The following is a 17,248-nucleotide window of genomic DNA, read 5'->3' as shown; positions in this document are numbered from 1 at the left end:
TCAATCCTTGAATAGAATAAGACACCACCACAAGGTTACCTTGGTATTCTCGGTGTGAGAATCCATGAGTGATAGAGGAATGGAGGAAGTATACGATCGAGTAAGCGATCAAATAATCGTGTAGAAAAAGAAGCCTATCGTATAGACTTGATGCTTGATTGTGTAACAACGAGTAACTATCGTATAGTAAACTCGATACTCAATTGTTTAGGCTCTAAAACTATCGTTTAGTAAAACTATTTTTTACTTGATAGTTTTTTCTATGAGATGATATGACTAACTGATTTGAAAAATAAAATTTTCTTTTTATCTCACAGTTACCATAAAATCGTATATAACCTCTCACTCAAGTCGGTTATTGAGAAAAAGAAATATTAATCATCATATAATTAATATATTATAAATAAATACAATAACTAACTTATCATATTATATTTATAACCTATAGTTTTAATATTGCATCATATGCAACATATACATCATAGTTCTTTTTCTATTTTTATGGCATTTAATATAAATCATATTTATATTAATTCTTCCAATCAAATAATGTATCAAATATATTATATCAATTATACCACATATAATTGAGTTAATTTAATTATATCATATAAAATCAAACTAACCCAAAACCTGATTCTCAACTTGAATCCATTGAGCTACCAAGGGGACCTTATGGACCTGTAGCTTGAAGCTCCAGCGGTACGTGAATAACTGACTAAACTCTTTAATCACGATATCCACCATCGGTTAATTGTCGAGCACTCCACTAAAGACCGATAATCGCACTCTTCGCACTACAGATATATTTTTGTGTTCATTGGATATAACCAATCAACAGTGTGATGACCATTCATAAATCGCTTGTAAGTACAACTGGGCCAATTTACTATTTTACCTCTATAGTTACATCTAACTCATTAAGTACCACTGATTCCTCTAATGAACAATAAGTCACAGTCCCACTATGATTGAGTTCTCTCTTCCCAAGAGAGGGTGTGGCCATTATGTTCAAGACCCAAAATCAGCCCTCAAGGGAGCAATTTATCTACTTACCCCTGCTTTAGGGAAGGAGTGAATTTCATTTTGTGTAGTTGAGTTCCCAGCTCCGTAATCAGACGAATCCCTAAAATGGTAGGCTTGTCGAGTTGGCAATCTGGCCAATCTCACCCATACAAATCAAAAGACCGCCTTCATGAGTAGGAGTTCCTAACTCACTTAGGATTCAGGTAATGTCATCTATGGTCATCCTAGTGAAATGTAAGTCTCTATTATAAACGATGTTATATAAAGAGACTAACCATTTCATGGTTCGATCTTATACAAACTCTTTGTATAGGATACCCCCACTCAATGTCTTCACATGAATGATCAGGATCAGATCATTTGTAGAACTTTATAACACTTGTAACATCTACAAAACGGGTCGTATCCGTAGTATCACCAGGATACTCTTTTATCCATATACTACAGACCATTTAGGTTATCACTTAAGGCACGATCTACTTGTACGTCTCTACATACATGCTTAAGTTACAAAAAATAACCTCAGATCTTAGTTTATTGGATTGAGTAAATGCTTATAAAAATAACACTTATTTTATTAATAGCAATATGTTTACAGAGTTTACAAACTACGAGACTACCAAGAGATTTAGGACACCATTCCCAACAGGCGAGGTGTGGCTACGAGTAACGGTTGAAATGACAGCAGACGAATGAATCAGGCAGTTGGACAGATGCGGACGCTGGCTCAAGCAATAGTGTCGAATTCGACCACAACGCACGAATTGAGTAGGCGAGTAGCGACGTTGACAGACAGAGCAAGCGGACGGTGGTGAGTCATGACAAAAATAGGCGGGTAAGAAATGGCTGAAAAAACCAACAGGTGCATTGCGTACGACTGAAGGGGGAATAAGAAGATGAAATTCTTTTTTTTTTTCCTTTGGCACAATTCTCGGGGCAGCCCTAATTTATATATTTCTTTTAAAACCCTAATTCGTTTCCTGAACAAATATATATTTTAATTTCTTTTCTTTCCCATCAATTTCTTTTTCTTTTTTTTCCTAAATAAATATTTCCCCTTTTACTTCTCAAATTCCAAATTCAAATTAAACCCCAAATATCTTTTATTAAAGAAGGAAGTCTTTTCCAAATCTTCACCAAATGAATTTTAATTTTCACTAGTTGAATTAAACTCGATCTTTCCAAAGTAAAACAATTGAGCCTTGAAGATTCAACATACATCCCAAATAACTAGAGATAGTTAAATTGAAATTGACCTCAAAACTTTAGGACATCACATTCTTCTCTCCTTAAGAAACTTTCATCCTCAAATGTTCTAATCTTGGAAGAGCTATGGGTACTGCATCCTCATCTCATCCTCCCATTCCCAAGTTGCTTCCTCAAACTGATGATTCTGCCATAAAACTTTTACTAGTGTTGTCCCATGATTACGCAGAGTTTTCACTTCTCTAGCTAGGATTTGGATAGGTTTCTCCTTATAACTCAAGTTCTCATTCAGTTGAAATGGCTCATAATGTACCACATGAGACGGGTCTACTATATACTTCCTTAACATGGAGACATGGAAAACATTATAAACTGCAGAGAAAAATGATGGCAATGCTAATCGATAAGCCACAGGGCCAATTCGATCCGAGATCTCAAAAGGCCTAATAAAACGTGGACTTAATTTTTCCCTCTTTCCAAACCTCAGAACTTCTTTCATAGATGCTACTCTTAGAAATATCTTATCACCCACCTCAAACTCCATGTCTTTACGCCTAACATCAGCTTAACTTTTCTGTCTACTCTGAGCTGTTTGCATTTGTGCCCTAATATTTTGTACTGCCTCATTTGTAGTCTGTATTAAATTAGCCTTTAATCGTTTCCATTCACCAACCTCATCCCAATACATAGGGGATCTGCAACTCTTTCCATACAAGGGCTCAAACGGTGCCATACCTATAGTGGCTTGGTAACTACATTGTAGGTGAACTCCATCAAATGCAAGTGAAATTACCAACTCCCCGAGAAATCTAATGCACAAGCACGTAACATATCCTCCAAGGTTTGGTTCAAATGCCCAGTTTGACCATCAGTCTATGGGTGGACAGCTATACTGAAATCCAACCGAGTGTCCAAGGTTGTCTAGAGACTTGTCCAAAAGCTAGATTTAAAACAAAGATCTCAGACACAATAGATACTGACACTCCGTGTAACCTCACCAACTATTTCATGTATATTAGTGCCCACTTATTCACTGACTAATTAGACTTCCTTGGAATAAAATGTGCTAATTTGGTGAGTCTGTCAACTATAACCTATATTACAATATGACCTTTTGATATCCTTGGTAAACCCAAATGAAATCCGTAGACACATTCTTCCACTTCCATTCTAGTATGCTCAAGGGTTGCAACAAGTCTACTGGCTTTTGTCTCGAGGCCTTCACCTGCTGGCACACCAAACATTTACTAATAAACTCATCTATCTCTCTTTTCATATCAGACCACCAGTAGTACCATTTCAAGTCTTGATAGATCTTAGTGCTGCCCAGATGTATTGAGAATGGAGAACTATGAGCTTCTGTCAATAGTTTGTTCTTAAGATCACTGTCTACAAGTATGCATAAACATCCCTAATAAAGGAAACCATGATCCAAGGATATAAAAATTCATTGTCTTGTCGTAACTCCACATGAAGAAATTTCTTAACAAGGTAAGAATCACCATATTGTGCATCAATAATCCTCTGTCTCAAGGCCGGTTGTACTGTCAACTGTGCCAGCTGCGAAGTGACTTCTCCCACTGCCACTGCAATTTTAGCTCATTCAAACTCATTACATAGTAGAGTCTGTTTAGTAATTAAGGCTCTTGAATGAGTTGTCTTTCTACTGAGAGCATCTGCCACCACATTTGATTTGTTTGGATGAAACATAAGCTCACAATCGTAATCTTTCACTAACTCGAGCCACTTGCACTGTTTTATATTTAACTCTTTCTACGTGAAGAAGTATTTCAAACTCTTATGCTTTGTGAAAATATGTATCTTCTCCCCGTATAGATAGTGTCTTCAGATCTTCAAAGCAAAGACCAATGCCGCTAGCTCCAAGTTATGAGTAGGATAGTTCCGTTCATAGTTTTTCAACTGGCGGGAGGCATAAGCAACCACCCTACCGTGTTGCATAAGCACACATCCCAACCCTTTCTTAGAAGCATCACTGTAAATTACAAAACTTCCTAAACCATTTTGTACTATAAGAATTGGTGCAGTTTCAAGCTTCTGCTTAAGATTTTGAAAACTGTCCTCATAAGCTTTACTCCAAACAAAAGAAGCTCCTTTCTATTCAACTGAGTCAAAGGAGTGGATATGCAAGAAAAATCCTTTACAGCCCAACGATAATAACAACCCCAAAAAACTATGCATTTTACTAATTGTCATGGGACGAGGTGAACTAGTAACCATCTCAATCTTTGCTGGGTCTACAGGAACTCCATCATTTGACACCACATGTCCCAGAAAAGACATTTAATGTAGCTAGAATTCACACTTGGAGAACTTAACATACAATTTGTTCACCCTTAGAGTTTCTAAAGCCTTTCGAAGATGCTCCTCATGCTCCACCTCTATCTTGGAATAAACCAAGATATCGTTGATGAAAACTATCAGAAAGGTGTCAAGGGATTCCTTGAACACTTTGTTCATCAGATCCATAAACACTGCTGAAGCATTAGTAAAACCAAATGACATTACAACGTACTCATAATGTCCATATCTAGAACGGAATGCAGTTTTATGGATATCATTATCCTTTATCATCAGTTGATGGTAACCTGAGCAAAGGTCAATCTTAGAGAACATTGTAGCTCCCTGTAACTAATCAAAGAAGTCATCAATTTTAGGGAGAGGATGTTTGTTCTTGATGGTTACCTTGTTCATCTCTCTGTAGTCTATGCCTAGGTGTAGCGAACCATCCTTTTTCTTCACGAACAAAACTGGCGCACCTCATGGGACACACTCGGACATATGAAACTCTTGTCAAGCAACTCTTGCAACTAGGTCTTAAGCTCTTTTAGTTCTGCTAGAGTCATTCTATATGAAGCTTCAGAGATAGGAGTAGTGCCTAGTTCTAACTCAATAGTGAAGTCTATCTCTCTGTACGGTAGCTGACTAGGAAGATCATCTGGAAAAACATCTGGATACTCCCTCACAACTGGCTCAGACGACAGGGTGAACTCAAGGTCGCCGATATCAACTACACTAGTTAAAAGGCTTCAAGCACCATGGCTAACCATCTTCATAACTTTTAAAGTTGAGACTACCCTAAGCAAAACCTCAGTCTTGACTCCTCTAAACTTAAAACTAGCTTATGTAGGGGAGTTAAAGACAACTTCTTTACGAAAAAAAAACCTATAATGGCATGATTGGCAGTCAACCAATCCATACCTAATATCACATCAAAATCCGACATATTGAGGACTAACAAGGGCACATCTAACATACGTTCTACTATTACAAGCTGACATGTTTTTACCCTCTCAGTCACATGAATAACATCTCCAGATGGAGTGGAAACTGATAATACATATCACAATGGTTCTAATTCTATACTAGCATGCTTCACAAACACAGATGATATAAATGAATGAATCGATCCAGAGTCAAACAACACAAGAGCATAATGTCCCAAAATAGGAAGTGTACCTGTCACCACAGAGTCTAACTTATCCTTCTCTCATCGAGTTGTAGGATAAAAGCGATCATGTTGTTGCTGTCTATTTCAACTCCCCTACTGTGAGCTTAGGGGATGACCTCTACCCCCTCTAGTTCTACTACTAGGGCGTGGATTGGCCGTATGCCCCTGCTTGCTTACACCTGAAGTAAGTTCCTATACCAATCAAACAACGCCCACAATGATACTTCCCACACGATTTGCACATGGGCTTGTCCCTCCAGCCCTCTTAAATCAGAAGCTTGGTACTTAATATGTTCTTGTGGTTTGTCTTTGTTCTGGCTCTTCTATGGAGGCTCTGAAGCTCTCTGGTCTACTTTTCTCTTCTGACCTGAGGTGGGTTCTACTGTTAAAAACCTTAGAAACCCAGACCCTGGTGGGTAGCCTACTCGTGCTGCTGCACGGAATGTTGTTGCATAGGTAGTCGGCTCGGACGCTTGTACGATGCCTCGCACCCCATCTCGAAGTCCCTAAACAAATCTCTCAACCCTCTTTACTTCAATGGACACCAAGTCAGGGGCAAAACAAAACAACCTATCGAACTTCTCTTCATACTCTTCCACCACCATGGTCCCTTGCTTTAGGTTCATAAATTTGGCTCGCTTTTTATACCTCACGTGGGTAGAGAAGTACTTTTCATAGAATCGTTCATTGAATTGGTCTCACGTTGCTTGTCCCCCATTAGCATTTATCATCCTCTCTGTTAAACACCACCTTGGCATTATCGACGAGTACAGAGGCGATATACTGTAGTTTCTGTTCTCCAAGGCACTTCATATATTGAAAAATACCTTATACGAAAGACAACCACAACTCTACCTTAGTAGGGTACTTCAGTGACCCATCAAATGTCGAAGGGTCATATTTCTTGAAGTCTTATAGGTGTCTAGCCTCCATTAAAAGACCTACCACAACTTGGTTCAATGCCTAATCCTAATTCTGAACTTGTGGTGTCGGAACCTGCAGGGGTGGTATCTATTGCAGTTAAACATGCTGAGCTATCTGTTCTGCCACAATTTCCTTTAATTGCCCCACCACAGCCTTTGTAACAACTTCTTCAATCACTACGGCCATGGCAGTGTACTCGATCGGGATCTCTGGGGGTGTCTATACTCACAGGGGCACGATCAAATTTTGGGTCCCACTTCTTGCTCTAACTCTTTGTCATGTTGACCGAGAAGGGTCAATAAGCGGTGGGGGGTCCTCATGTGCAGGCAAGTCCTGCATTTCTGGGTTTTTGTCACACCCCACCCCGAGCCCGCACTCCTGAGCCCGAGGAGAGGCGTGAGGGACCACAGATACCACCCTTTTGTGATACCTACTGTCCAACTGAACCTCTTTACTATACTCAATAAACTTTAAATCAAGGAGATAACAACAACTGATTAAGTAGGCCCATTTTATATTACAATAATGTAATGTTCATATAACTCCAATACTTAATTACAAATTTTACAACAACCATTCTTTAAACCCTCCGGAAGTATAATTATGGCTTGTGCCAAACCTTGATCTTAGCAGCACCCTGGAACTCTTCACCTTCCGCTACTTGGGGGGGGAAAAGACATAAAACATAGAAAACGTGAGCTACAAAGCTCAGTGAGTGGCAGTTTTAAACAAACATAAGATTGATTTTAGAAATTTATCTTTTGGAAAACAATTCCACAATCAACAACAATCACATAGCAAAATGTAATCTCTCCAGCCTGTCAACTGGACAACCTTGGCATGATTATGTATTTTTCCCTGGTATTCTCCGCGAATGACCCGTGACGACCAACATGGACATAAGCTCAATACCCTATAACCCGTCGACTGTGCACATGTTGACATTCTTTGTTAGCCCTGTTTGGGTGCGCTGAAAATCCCAGTCAGATATTCTGACAATCCCAGCCAAGCGTCCCACCAAGAAAGCTAACAATATTCTGGGTTTGAATCCCATTTCCTAATGCAAATATACACGCATTGTGACAACAATAAAAATCAAATATCTAGACAAACATATTTCCCGATCATGCGAATATTTCAAACACAACCTATTTATATAATCACACACATATATAAATCAACCATTCAAACAACGGAATAACCACTCACCTTGGTTGGTTAGGAACTTTCCTTTCCGAAGTTCCTTAGGTTTCCTTGGTTTCCCTTTTGAACCCTAAATTCCAGATTCGATTATCAGCTTAGATTACTCATAATTATAGAACTTATTTTAAGATACTTCCTTCTGCAAACATGTTCTAAAATGTCTCAGGAATCTTACCCTAAAATCTTAGCTCAGAACTTCTCGTGGTTTGGCTGGAATCATCAAAACATCAAGGCTGGCCAAGCTTACCCGATAGCTCGCCTCCTCTGTCTTTTCCTCATTCTCCAGCCTGATTCCTTGGAGATTCTTCTCCAGTAGCCCTACCCTGAAAACTAGACTCTCAGAGCTTTTAGGTGGCTTTAAAATCACTCTAAACACACAAGTTTTTTGGGAGATATCCTTGTCCCAAGTTGATGCTACTTCCAGACCTTCTTGTCCGACAACATCTCCTCCTCTTGGAACTTCATGACCAACGCATAGTCTTGATACCAACGCATGCGTTCCTTTATCAACACATAGATTCCTCACAATTGGCCTTCCTACATGTCCTAATGTCCTTTGAAGAGAAATCGAGTTATCATCTGAAGAGAAGTCTTTAGCCCTATTTATAGGCGTCCAAAATCTCTCCAAGGCCGACACCTCCTACTTGGCCGCATGTCCAAGTGTCCTTTCTCTACATTATTAACGCAATCCTTACGCCATCGTAATCCAAGGTGTCTTCCTCTCCTTTTACCAACACATAGCTCTCAAATTTGCATGTCTTCTTGTGCATCCACCTCATTTGTTTAAGGCCTAAGATTTCTCCCCAACAAGCCACATGTTTAGATGACGACCTTGAATGTGTCCATCCAATCTCATATGTGCCCATCCTACCTTAATGCCTCCATCCATCGCAAATGCGTTCATATGCATCCATCTACCACAAATGCTTTCATATGCGTCCGTCCAACCTCATTTGCATCCATCCAATTGGTGCAACATACCTATGTCCACCCCTTGGCATATGCGTCCATCTTATCTTTGCGCCCTTGAGGTGCCTTTTTAACCTCAACATAACACCCTTCATGCCATTGCCGCCTAGCACCTTTCTCCATATGTAACCTACTAACCTTGATTGCGCCATTTCTAATTAACGCAGCCTTACCTTGTGCATCCGATTGACACAACTTGGTCACATATGCTAGATGCTCGCAAGGCTCATCCTAACCTTATTGCTTGGCCGTGCATGTCCTTTTCTTAGTTAGCCATCATCAACCCATGGCTTTCTCATCAACGCATAACTTGAGTCATACTAAACTCAAGGCATCGCATCCTTGGCCGCATACCTTCCTCTCCCATATGGCTTACCTTTGGCCTATGCGCTCAACTAGGATTATGACCAACACTCTTCCAATGCATATTATTAGCCTCGTCTTATGTGCCTACATGCCCTCGGATGTTCAACGCATATAGCACATCTTCAACGCATGTCAACCCTTAAGTCAAGCTAAGTCTCAACTCAACACCTCATGGTATAACTTGTTTCTTTAGATAGTGTTGGGTGGCACGAGTGTGTCGACATTGTGACCTTTTTAGATGTCATCATACTTGTTTCTTGTCTTGTTCACTTCGTGGGAGTCTCAACCCACTCTGTCATAGTAGGGTTGAGACACTCTCCTCCACTTAACATTGTCATCATTCTCGATGACGCTATTTCTGGGTCAACATATTCTCTCCACTTATTCTCATCATCGTTCTTGATGATGCTCACCCTTATAGTAAGGTCGAGGCATTCTCTCCTACTTAATAGCATCCTCGTCCTCGATGACGCTCTTCCTTATAGTAGGGCCAAGACATTCTCCCCTATTTATTCTCGTCCTCATCCTCGATGACGTCTTCTTTCTTTAGATAGGCTAACTGGCTCCGCTCTTCCCTTTTTCCACACTTCAAACAACATTAACTTGGTACAATGCTTATGAGACTGCTCCTCTTTATGGACCTACTTGCGTTCCACTCGAGGACTTGGCTCGAAACATCTCACCAAGACACTGAACTACACTCGGGCACTCTTACTCTCACTTCAAGCCCACCTGACTTCAACTTTCTTATTTCCTAAGCAACTGACAACGAAATTTCATGTTAAGACAACCAACTCTTCTCCCCTGATTCTTCTCAAAGACGACTCTTCCCTTGCAAGCCGATCTTAATTACTAAGCCACTTGTTGTGGCAAAATAAGTTGCAAGGTTGCTTCAACTAAAACTCATGCACGCTTTCTCTTCCTCCCTCACTTAATTCGTCAGAATGACACTTCTTCGCTTGAGCTTTTTTGGCTACTTTACCTTCCTCTTGTGAATCCAACCATCTATCTCTCATGGACTAGCTTACGGGACACATGTGCTCACGTATTTTGGAGCACATTTATAGGGTAAGCAACCCATCTATCTCTTTGACGACTCTTTCTTAGCCACAATGTCCACTCTTAGGATGCTTCTCTTCCTTTTCTTTCTTGCATTTGCACTTTTATCGACAACGTCTCTCTTGACTCTCGGCTTATCTGCTTGCAACCACTAACACTGTCCCTATTGACGACAATGGTTCTTTTGAAGGCACCACACTTGATTCACCTTCTATTTCTTTCCTTTCCTTTCTTATGCCTTATAGGCACTTTTCTGGCTATGGCTTACCCCCTTGCTCTTTTCTCTTTGATGGCCTAGAGGCCATCTCACTGATTTGTACTTTTGCCTTGATCGTCTCATCTATTGCTTACAGATTTTCGAAGGAGTCAACACAGACACTACCAATGCTAACCCGACGGTGGCAATTTTTCTTCCTCTTGACTTGCACAAACGTTACTCAGGCCTTCATATACCTCGAAAGTGACCATCTGAATTGTCTTGAAGGGGATTAAGGTCTAGGTCTCACCCAACCCATCTCTCTTTTAGCTTCGCTTCTATCGTAAACAATAACAGACATTTAAATGCACAACTTCTGTCTTATGAAGGAACTGAGGCAAGTGAATGTCATTTCCACGACTTCCCTTTTGAACTTTGCTTTTGCCACTTTCTTAAGAGCATTTTCTGGCTCGTGTGTACTCAGGGTGAGCAGATGTAGAAAAATTCTCTTTCTCTTCTAATGTTGCCCCCAATCTGACATTCCACAAGATCTAGCCACCTTTCTTCCTCTTACTCTTGTTTTTTGGCACCCAGTCTTGGACCACTTCACATCTACGAGCCATTGACGTCCAACTTTGCTTTTTTGGGGCATTGGCCCACTTTTTCCTAATTTGTTTGATTATTTATTTTATTTTTTCTTTCTAAAATTGGACATGGAACTGCCAAACTCCTAGGCAATAGAGCTTGGTTCTTGCTTTCTGACGAGTTTGACTCCACTCAACTAAGTAACCTACTTTTAGCACTCACTAAAATTCAAAGAGTCAGGCTTCAACCCTTTTTCTGTTTGTGATATTCAACCCTTTTTCTGTTTGTGATATGAACTAACACAATCGCCCTACCGAACTGACACTCTCGACACACTTGTGAAGTCACTCTGATTCCGACTGGGTTGTCTTCGAGGTCCAACTCAACACTCAAAGTGTAGCTCTAATACCAAATGTCACAATCGTACTTCTTTAACCATGCGACTCCATGATATTTTCTTCACCATGGCCAGTCTAAAGGCTAATTCTAGCCAATACATCCTATTTCCTTCAGGCGAGGTTCTTTCATCCTCAGCCGAGCTTACATAATCTTTGTTCCACGACTTGCATCGAACATCCGTTCAAATAGTCATACCTGTGAGCATTCTTTGCTCGCCAATGACATTGTCTTAATTGAATGTTCTTAACTTAACGCTTACATATTAGCTTATCTCGACAATGTACGTCGCCTTTTCTACATTCCACCATCTCTCTTTCACCTTAGTTCTTGACCACTTGATCATCCCATTCCTCATATGAAGTTGGGACCTTACCGGCATGAGTCCTGACTTATCACGGGGTTAGTACTACTTTATCAAACTCACTGTAAGCTTCCTACTTCATCTTGAGTCAGTAACTAGCTTAACTTGCCAATCGGGATAAGTCTTACTTCTAACTGAGACAAGACTAACTTTTCGACACTCAACGGGTGTCCACTGATATTCAAGGATGCCACCCTGAACCTTAGGATAACATACAACTTCATTTCACATAGGGACACGACTATCGAGAACCAACTCTTGGGGCATTCACATTTATCGAGACCAATGAGACAGTTATCAATACGAACATGATCGTGGCATGACGACATTTGCAACCATACCATGTCGTTTAAGAATGTCGTGTCGTTACCCTAGCATATTTACCAACCTTTATTCTTCCAAAGAAGGCACAATGTCGACACACTCGTGCCACCCAACACTGTCTTTGAGTTACTCCTCCTCACAATAAGTTGTCTGAGACATTCATCCCACAACACTTGCCCACGCCATGACACACTATGTGTCATGGGGTAGCTCATTTAGGCATCAAGGCCCAAGGGTGGTGGAGAGCCAATACCATGCCTTCCCCTTATAGTACTTTCTGAACATTTATTAATCTGCCACCCATGCATATGGATAATGGAGAACGATCACTCGCTTGCGTAGAGCTTTTATCTGGATCATGCTTGCTTATTGTCTTGTCCACTTCGTGGGAGTCTCAACCCACTCTGTCATAGTAGGGTTAAGACATGTCGCACGCGACTGAAGGTGGAAGAAGAAAATAAAATTCTCTCTTTTTTCCTCTTTGGCACACTTCTCAAGGTAGACCTTATATATGTTCTTTTCTATCTCATCAATTTTCCTTTCTTTTTTTCCTAAATAAATATTTTCCCTTTTACTTCTCGAATTTCAAATTCAAATTAAACCCCAAAAATCTTTTATTAAACAAGGACGTCTTTTCCAAATCTTCACCAAATGAATTTCAAATACCACTAATTGAATTAAGCATTACTTGAATTAAACTCAATATTTTCAAAGTAAAACAATTGAGCCTTGAAGATTCAACATACATCCTAAATAATTAGAGATAATTAAATTAAAATTTACCTCAAAACTTTGGGACATTATACCGGAGTTGGTCATGGAAGTTGTCCTCAGAGATGGTTGTCGGAGCCCGAAGTTAGTTTTCGGAGTGTGACAGTGGCTGATGGGTGAAGCCATTGAAAATATTGGAAGAATGGAGAGTTTAGTTGATTTGGTAAAATATATTAACTCAACTCCACCAACATTTAAATTTGGTGGGCCAAACAATGAGTTGGTATATTATACCAACTCAACTCAACTCATGTTGGTAAGCCAAACACTCCCTAAAAGTTTTGTTACGAGAATTTGGAGTATAAATTTAATTATTTTATTTGGACCATTTGATAGGTCACTCTTAAATTGAGCAATTATCCAACATTACCTTTTTATGGGTGATTTTGGATTGAAGATCATATCAAACAGGAAATAACAAGATTCGAGCTAAAAATAGCACCTTAGGACCAAAATGGGCCTAGAGAATAGGGTTGTCTTGAGCCTTTTCTCAAGCCAATGTGCTTGGCCAAGGTTGAGCCTAACAAAGTACCTGATAAGGCATGCCCTAGTGTGGCCCATAACATTACCTTAGGCCCAAAATGGGCCTATAGAAAGCTGCTCAGACTTAGTCAAGTCGAGGCCAACCCTAGCAACAATGGGTAACACCCCTTGCGTACTTGAAAAATCACTTAAAAAGTATTTCTTAGACTTAAGATTTAGCTAGTTTTATTTATTGAATTTGTAAGAACTGAAAATGACTAATCAAGATGAAATGATGAAGAAAAGAGCCTTAGGGATGTCAAAGTTGATCTAAGGCATGACAAGAGAGGAAAAAAGATTAAAAAAGTGGCCAAGAAGCATTGCAATGCTATGCTCGACACTTGAAACACCAGACTAGGGGTGTACACGGATTGGGTTGTGAGATTTTTTTTTAACCAACCCAAAAATTTAGGTTGGCTAGGTTGGCAACCTAAAATACCTAATCAAGATCTCAACTCAACCCTTAAAATTCAGGTTGGGTTGGATTTGGTTGTCTGGATATTATTTTTTTCTTAATAATTTAAATACTTAACTTTATCTACGACACATGTCTAATAACGAAAATCTCATAAAACTCAAATGTTAAATACTAAATATACATGATATCTACTACAAACTTTCAAAACCAAATGTTCCTAAAAGAAAAACATTAAAATTTCATAAATTTACCAATACTAAGAAGAAACATATACATTTTTATTATTATATATGTAATTTAGTTTGGTTGAGCCAGTTCGGAAAAAAAAATATTCAATCTGAGACCCAATCCAACTTGAAAAAAATAGTCAAAATTTAACCCAACCCAACCTAAAAATAAAACTAACTCAACCCAACCATTACAGTTTAGGTTGGGTAGTCTAAGTTGTTCAGGTTATTGAGTCATTTAAACATCCTTACCTGAGACTGAAAAACAAGGCAATGTCATGATGCTATGCCCAACACCATGACGTTATGGACATAACTTAGGCATAATGTTGCTTATGTTAAGAATGTCCTAGAACTCGCAATTCGTGTTAATCATTCTATTTTATCAATAATAATGACTTGTTGATTTTGTATCTTATTATGAAAATCCAATAAACGCATCCTTGGCTATAGTCTGAATGCTGTAACTTTATGTAGTGACATAAACAAGATCAAGTTGATAGTATATAGCCTAAATGGTCTAATAAGCATATGGATGAAATTGGGTATCTCATCCTGGTAACACTATTAGATGCGGCCCACTCTGTAGTCGTTACAAGAAGTTGTAAGGTGCTACAAATGATGTGATCCACAAATTGTTCATGTTGAGACATGAGAGTGGGGGCATCCTATGCAATGAGTTTGCATATAGACTGGACCACGAAAATAGTCACTTTTCTTTATAACGACCGTTTACTGTTAAAACTGGATATTTCATTTATTATATAACCTAGGTTAACTTGATCTTAATCCTGAGCTAGCTATGAACTCCTGTTTGTTTGGGATTATCCTTTAATCTACAAACGGTGAGAGTAGTCCAACAACACTGCTCAATAAGCTTACCATTTTGGGGATAAGACCGGATGAATAGCTGGGGACATAGCATTGCAAAATAGAATTCATTCCTACCCTATTTAGGGTTAGCATATAGGTTTTTCTCTTAAGTACTGATTCAAGGTCTTGAACAATCGGGGTCCTGCCTTCTCATGATAGAGAAAGGATTTGATTCATTGAGATTATGAATCAGAATTGTTCATTAGAGGATCAGTAGGAACTTAAGAAACAAGATGTAATCACGGGGGTAAAACGGTATTTTTGACCTAGCTGTGATTACGAACAACCTGTGAAGGATCGACTTACTGATTATGGTTATTAAGTGGACATAATATATCTACAGTGAAGGGAGTTCAACTATGGGCTATAGTGGAGTGTCCCATAAGGTAACGAACGGGGGTTAGATCGGACTAATGGGTTTAGTCGATTAATCTCGAATCGTTGGAGCCCATGATCTGTATGTCCCCCTACTAGCTTGTAAATGGATAAGCTTTAGGGTAGCTTGAGAAATTAATTCAAAACACTCAAATTATACGGAATAAGAGAATATATATTTAAATATGATTTAAATATATGAAGATGATTATTGTGCAAAAATTAATTTAATATTTGATATTAAATTAATTAATATTTTAAATTAATTTATGAAATTAATTTAAGAAAATCAATTTTCAATTAAAATGGTTTTAAAATATTTTTATGTTTGAAAAGAAAAATGAAAATTCGTTTTGCATGTTGCATAAAATGGAGAATGAGTTTTTTCCATTATCTTCATCTTCATGCTCACATAAAGGCCATTATCTTCTCTTCATTGATTCTCCAAGCATGAGCTGCAAGCCATGCACTTCATTTCTTTGCATGTTCATCTATAATATATAAAGAAGATTGGAGTCATTTGAAAAATAAAATGCAGAAGTTTTTAGAGAAAAATTGTTGGGAGAAGAAACTGTTCTTCTTGTCGACTGCTATGAGTTCTTTATGTTCTTCACCTTTTCAAGCTATTCTTGAGTCCCAAAACTCTGCCTAAAGCTTCAAGAGCATAGTAGGAAGGCTTTGAGGTGGTTCACAGTGATATCAAGTGAAGGTTGCTGTTGTACACTCGCTTTCTTGGAGAGTTCATCGAAGGTATGATCTTAAAACCCTTGATTTTGGCATGTTTTAGTTTCTGCCAAAATTAGTGAGTTTGAATGCTTCTGGATCCTTGATACTTTCACTGCATGTTATTTAACTCTTTCAATTGGTATCAGAGCATCTTTTAAGCTTTCAATTCATTTTAATTTTGGCAAGGTGGGTGTTTTTCATGAGATATATGAAACTGATGCATTGCTATAGTTTTCTGAGATTTGGCATCTTAATTCTCTTTAATTTCTCAATTAAAATTTTTAATTGGCTCTTGTTTGATGAAAATTTATGTGTTAGCAAGAGTCTGTAATTTATTTGGAGTCATTAGAGTTGAAATTAAGATGTAATTGAAGAAACAAGCGAAGAAGGTCGAGCTGCTGTTTCAGTTTTTTCAGCTTCTGCTCAAATTTGTTGCTGAGGTCCAGTTGCTAAGCGATCGTTTAGCTCCAGACGTTACACGATGTGAAGAAAAGCTAGATGATCGTTTAGCAATAGATGCTGGTCATTTTGATGTTGAACGCTAAACGATCGTGTACCTGCAGGAGCTAAGCGATGCGGTTATTTGCTATATGATAGCACTACGCGATCGTTTAGCTTTGTTATGGGAACTAAATGATACGTTGATTTTGCAAAACAATGGTGCTATACAATCGTTTAGCTACGATGCGTGCTAAGCGATGCGATGAAGTGCTATGCGATAGCACTGAGCAATCGTTTAGTCGCAGAGCTAATCGATCATGTAGATAAATGCTATGCGACACGATGATGTTCTATATGATGGAGCTAAGCGATCATTTAGCTGTGGTGGATACTAAACGATGACTTGAATGCGTTGGACGATGGTGTTAAGTGATCGCTTAGTACTAAGCGATGGAGCTAAATGATTGCACGACGATGGAACTAAGCGATCGTCTAGTCTTATGCGATAGAGCTAAACGATCGTTTAGCTTTCAGCAAACACTAAGCGATTGTGTACTTCCTCTCAACCTAAGGCGATGACACTAGACGATTACCTTCAATGCTACACAATCTGCCTTAGCAGCACTTTGACGTTGGACCGAGAGCAGCCGGTTCGACCGATTTACTCAAGGTTCAATCCGGTTCAGCCTCAAATGGTTTTGGTTGGTCCCGTTCAGGCTTTGTTGGTCTAGTTCAAACTCATTTAGCTCGGTTCAAGTTTGTTTGGGTTCGGTTTGGAGCGGTTCAAAGATGGTTATGAAGCTGTTTG

General features: G+C 39.0%; 1 protein-coding gene across 1 annotated transcript; it reads right to left on the bottom strand.

Moving 5' to 3' along the window:
* Nucleotides 1–2,356: 2,356 nt before the first annotated feature.
* LOC120073684 (uncharacterized) lies at nucleotides 2,357–2,776 on the bottom strand. The gene has a single exon (XM_039026487.1). The coding sequence runs from the start codon at nucleotides 2,774–2,776 to the stop codon at nucleotides 2,357–2,359; it is 420 nt and encodes a 139-aa protein (XP_038882415.1).
* Nucleotides 2,777–17,248: the final 14,472 nt, after the last annotated feature.

This window comes from Benincasa hispida, chromosome 3 (assembly GCF_027475165.1).
Source record: "Benincasa hispida cultivar pf3 chromosome 3, pf3_genome.v1.1, whole genome shotgun sequence".
NCBI classification, from domain to species: Eukaryota; Viridiplantae; Streptophyta; class Magnoliopsida; order Cucurbitales; family Cucurbitaceae; genus Benincasa; species Benincasa hispida.
The sequence above is the reverse complement of the archived record's forward strand: the minus strand, read 5'-3'. Positions and strand labels throughout refer to the sequence as shown.

What these genes read in the sequence shown, in the direction of transcription:
- LOC120073684 (XM_039026487.1), bottom strand. Translation starts at nt 2,776, where the DNA reads ATGGAGTTTGAGGTGGGTGATAAGATATTTCTAAGAGTAGCATCTATG.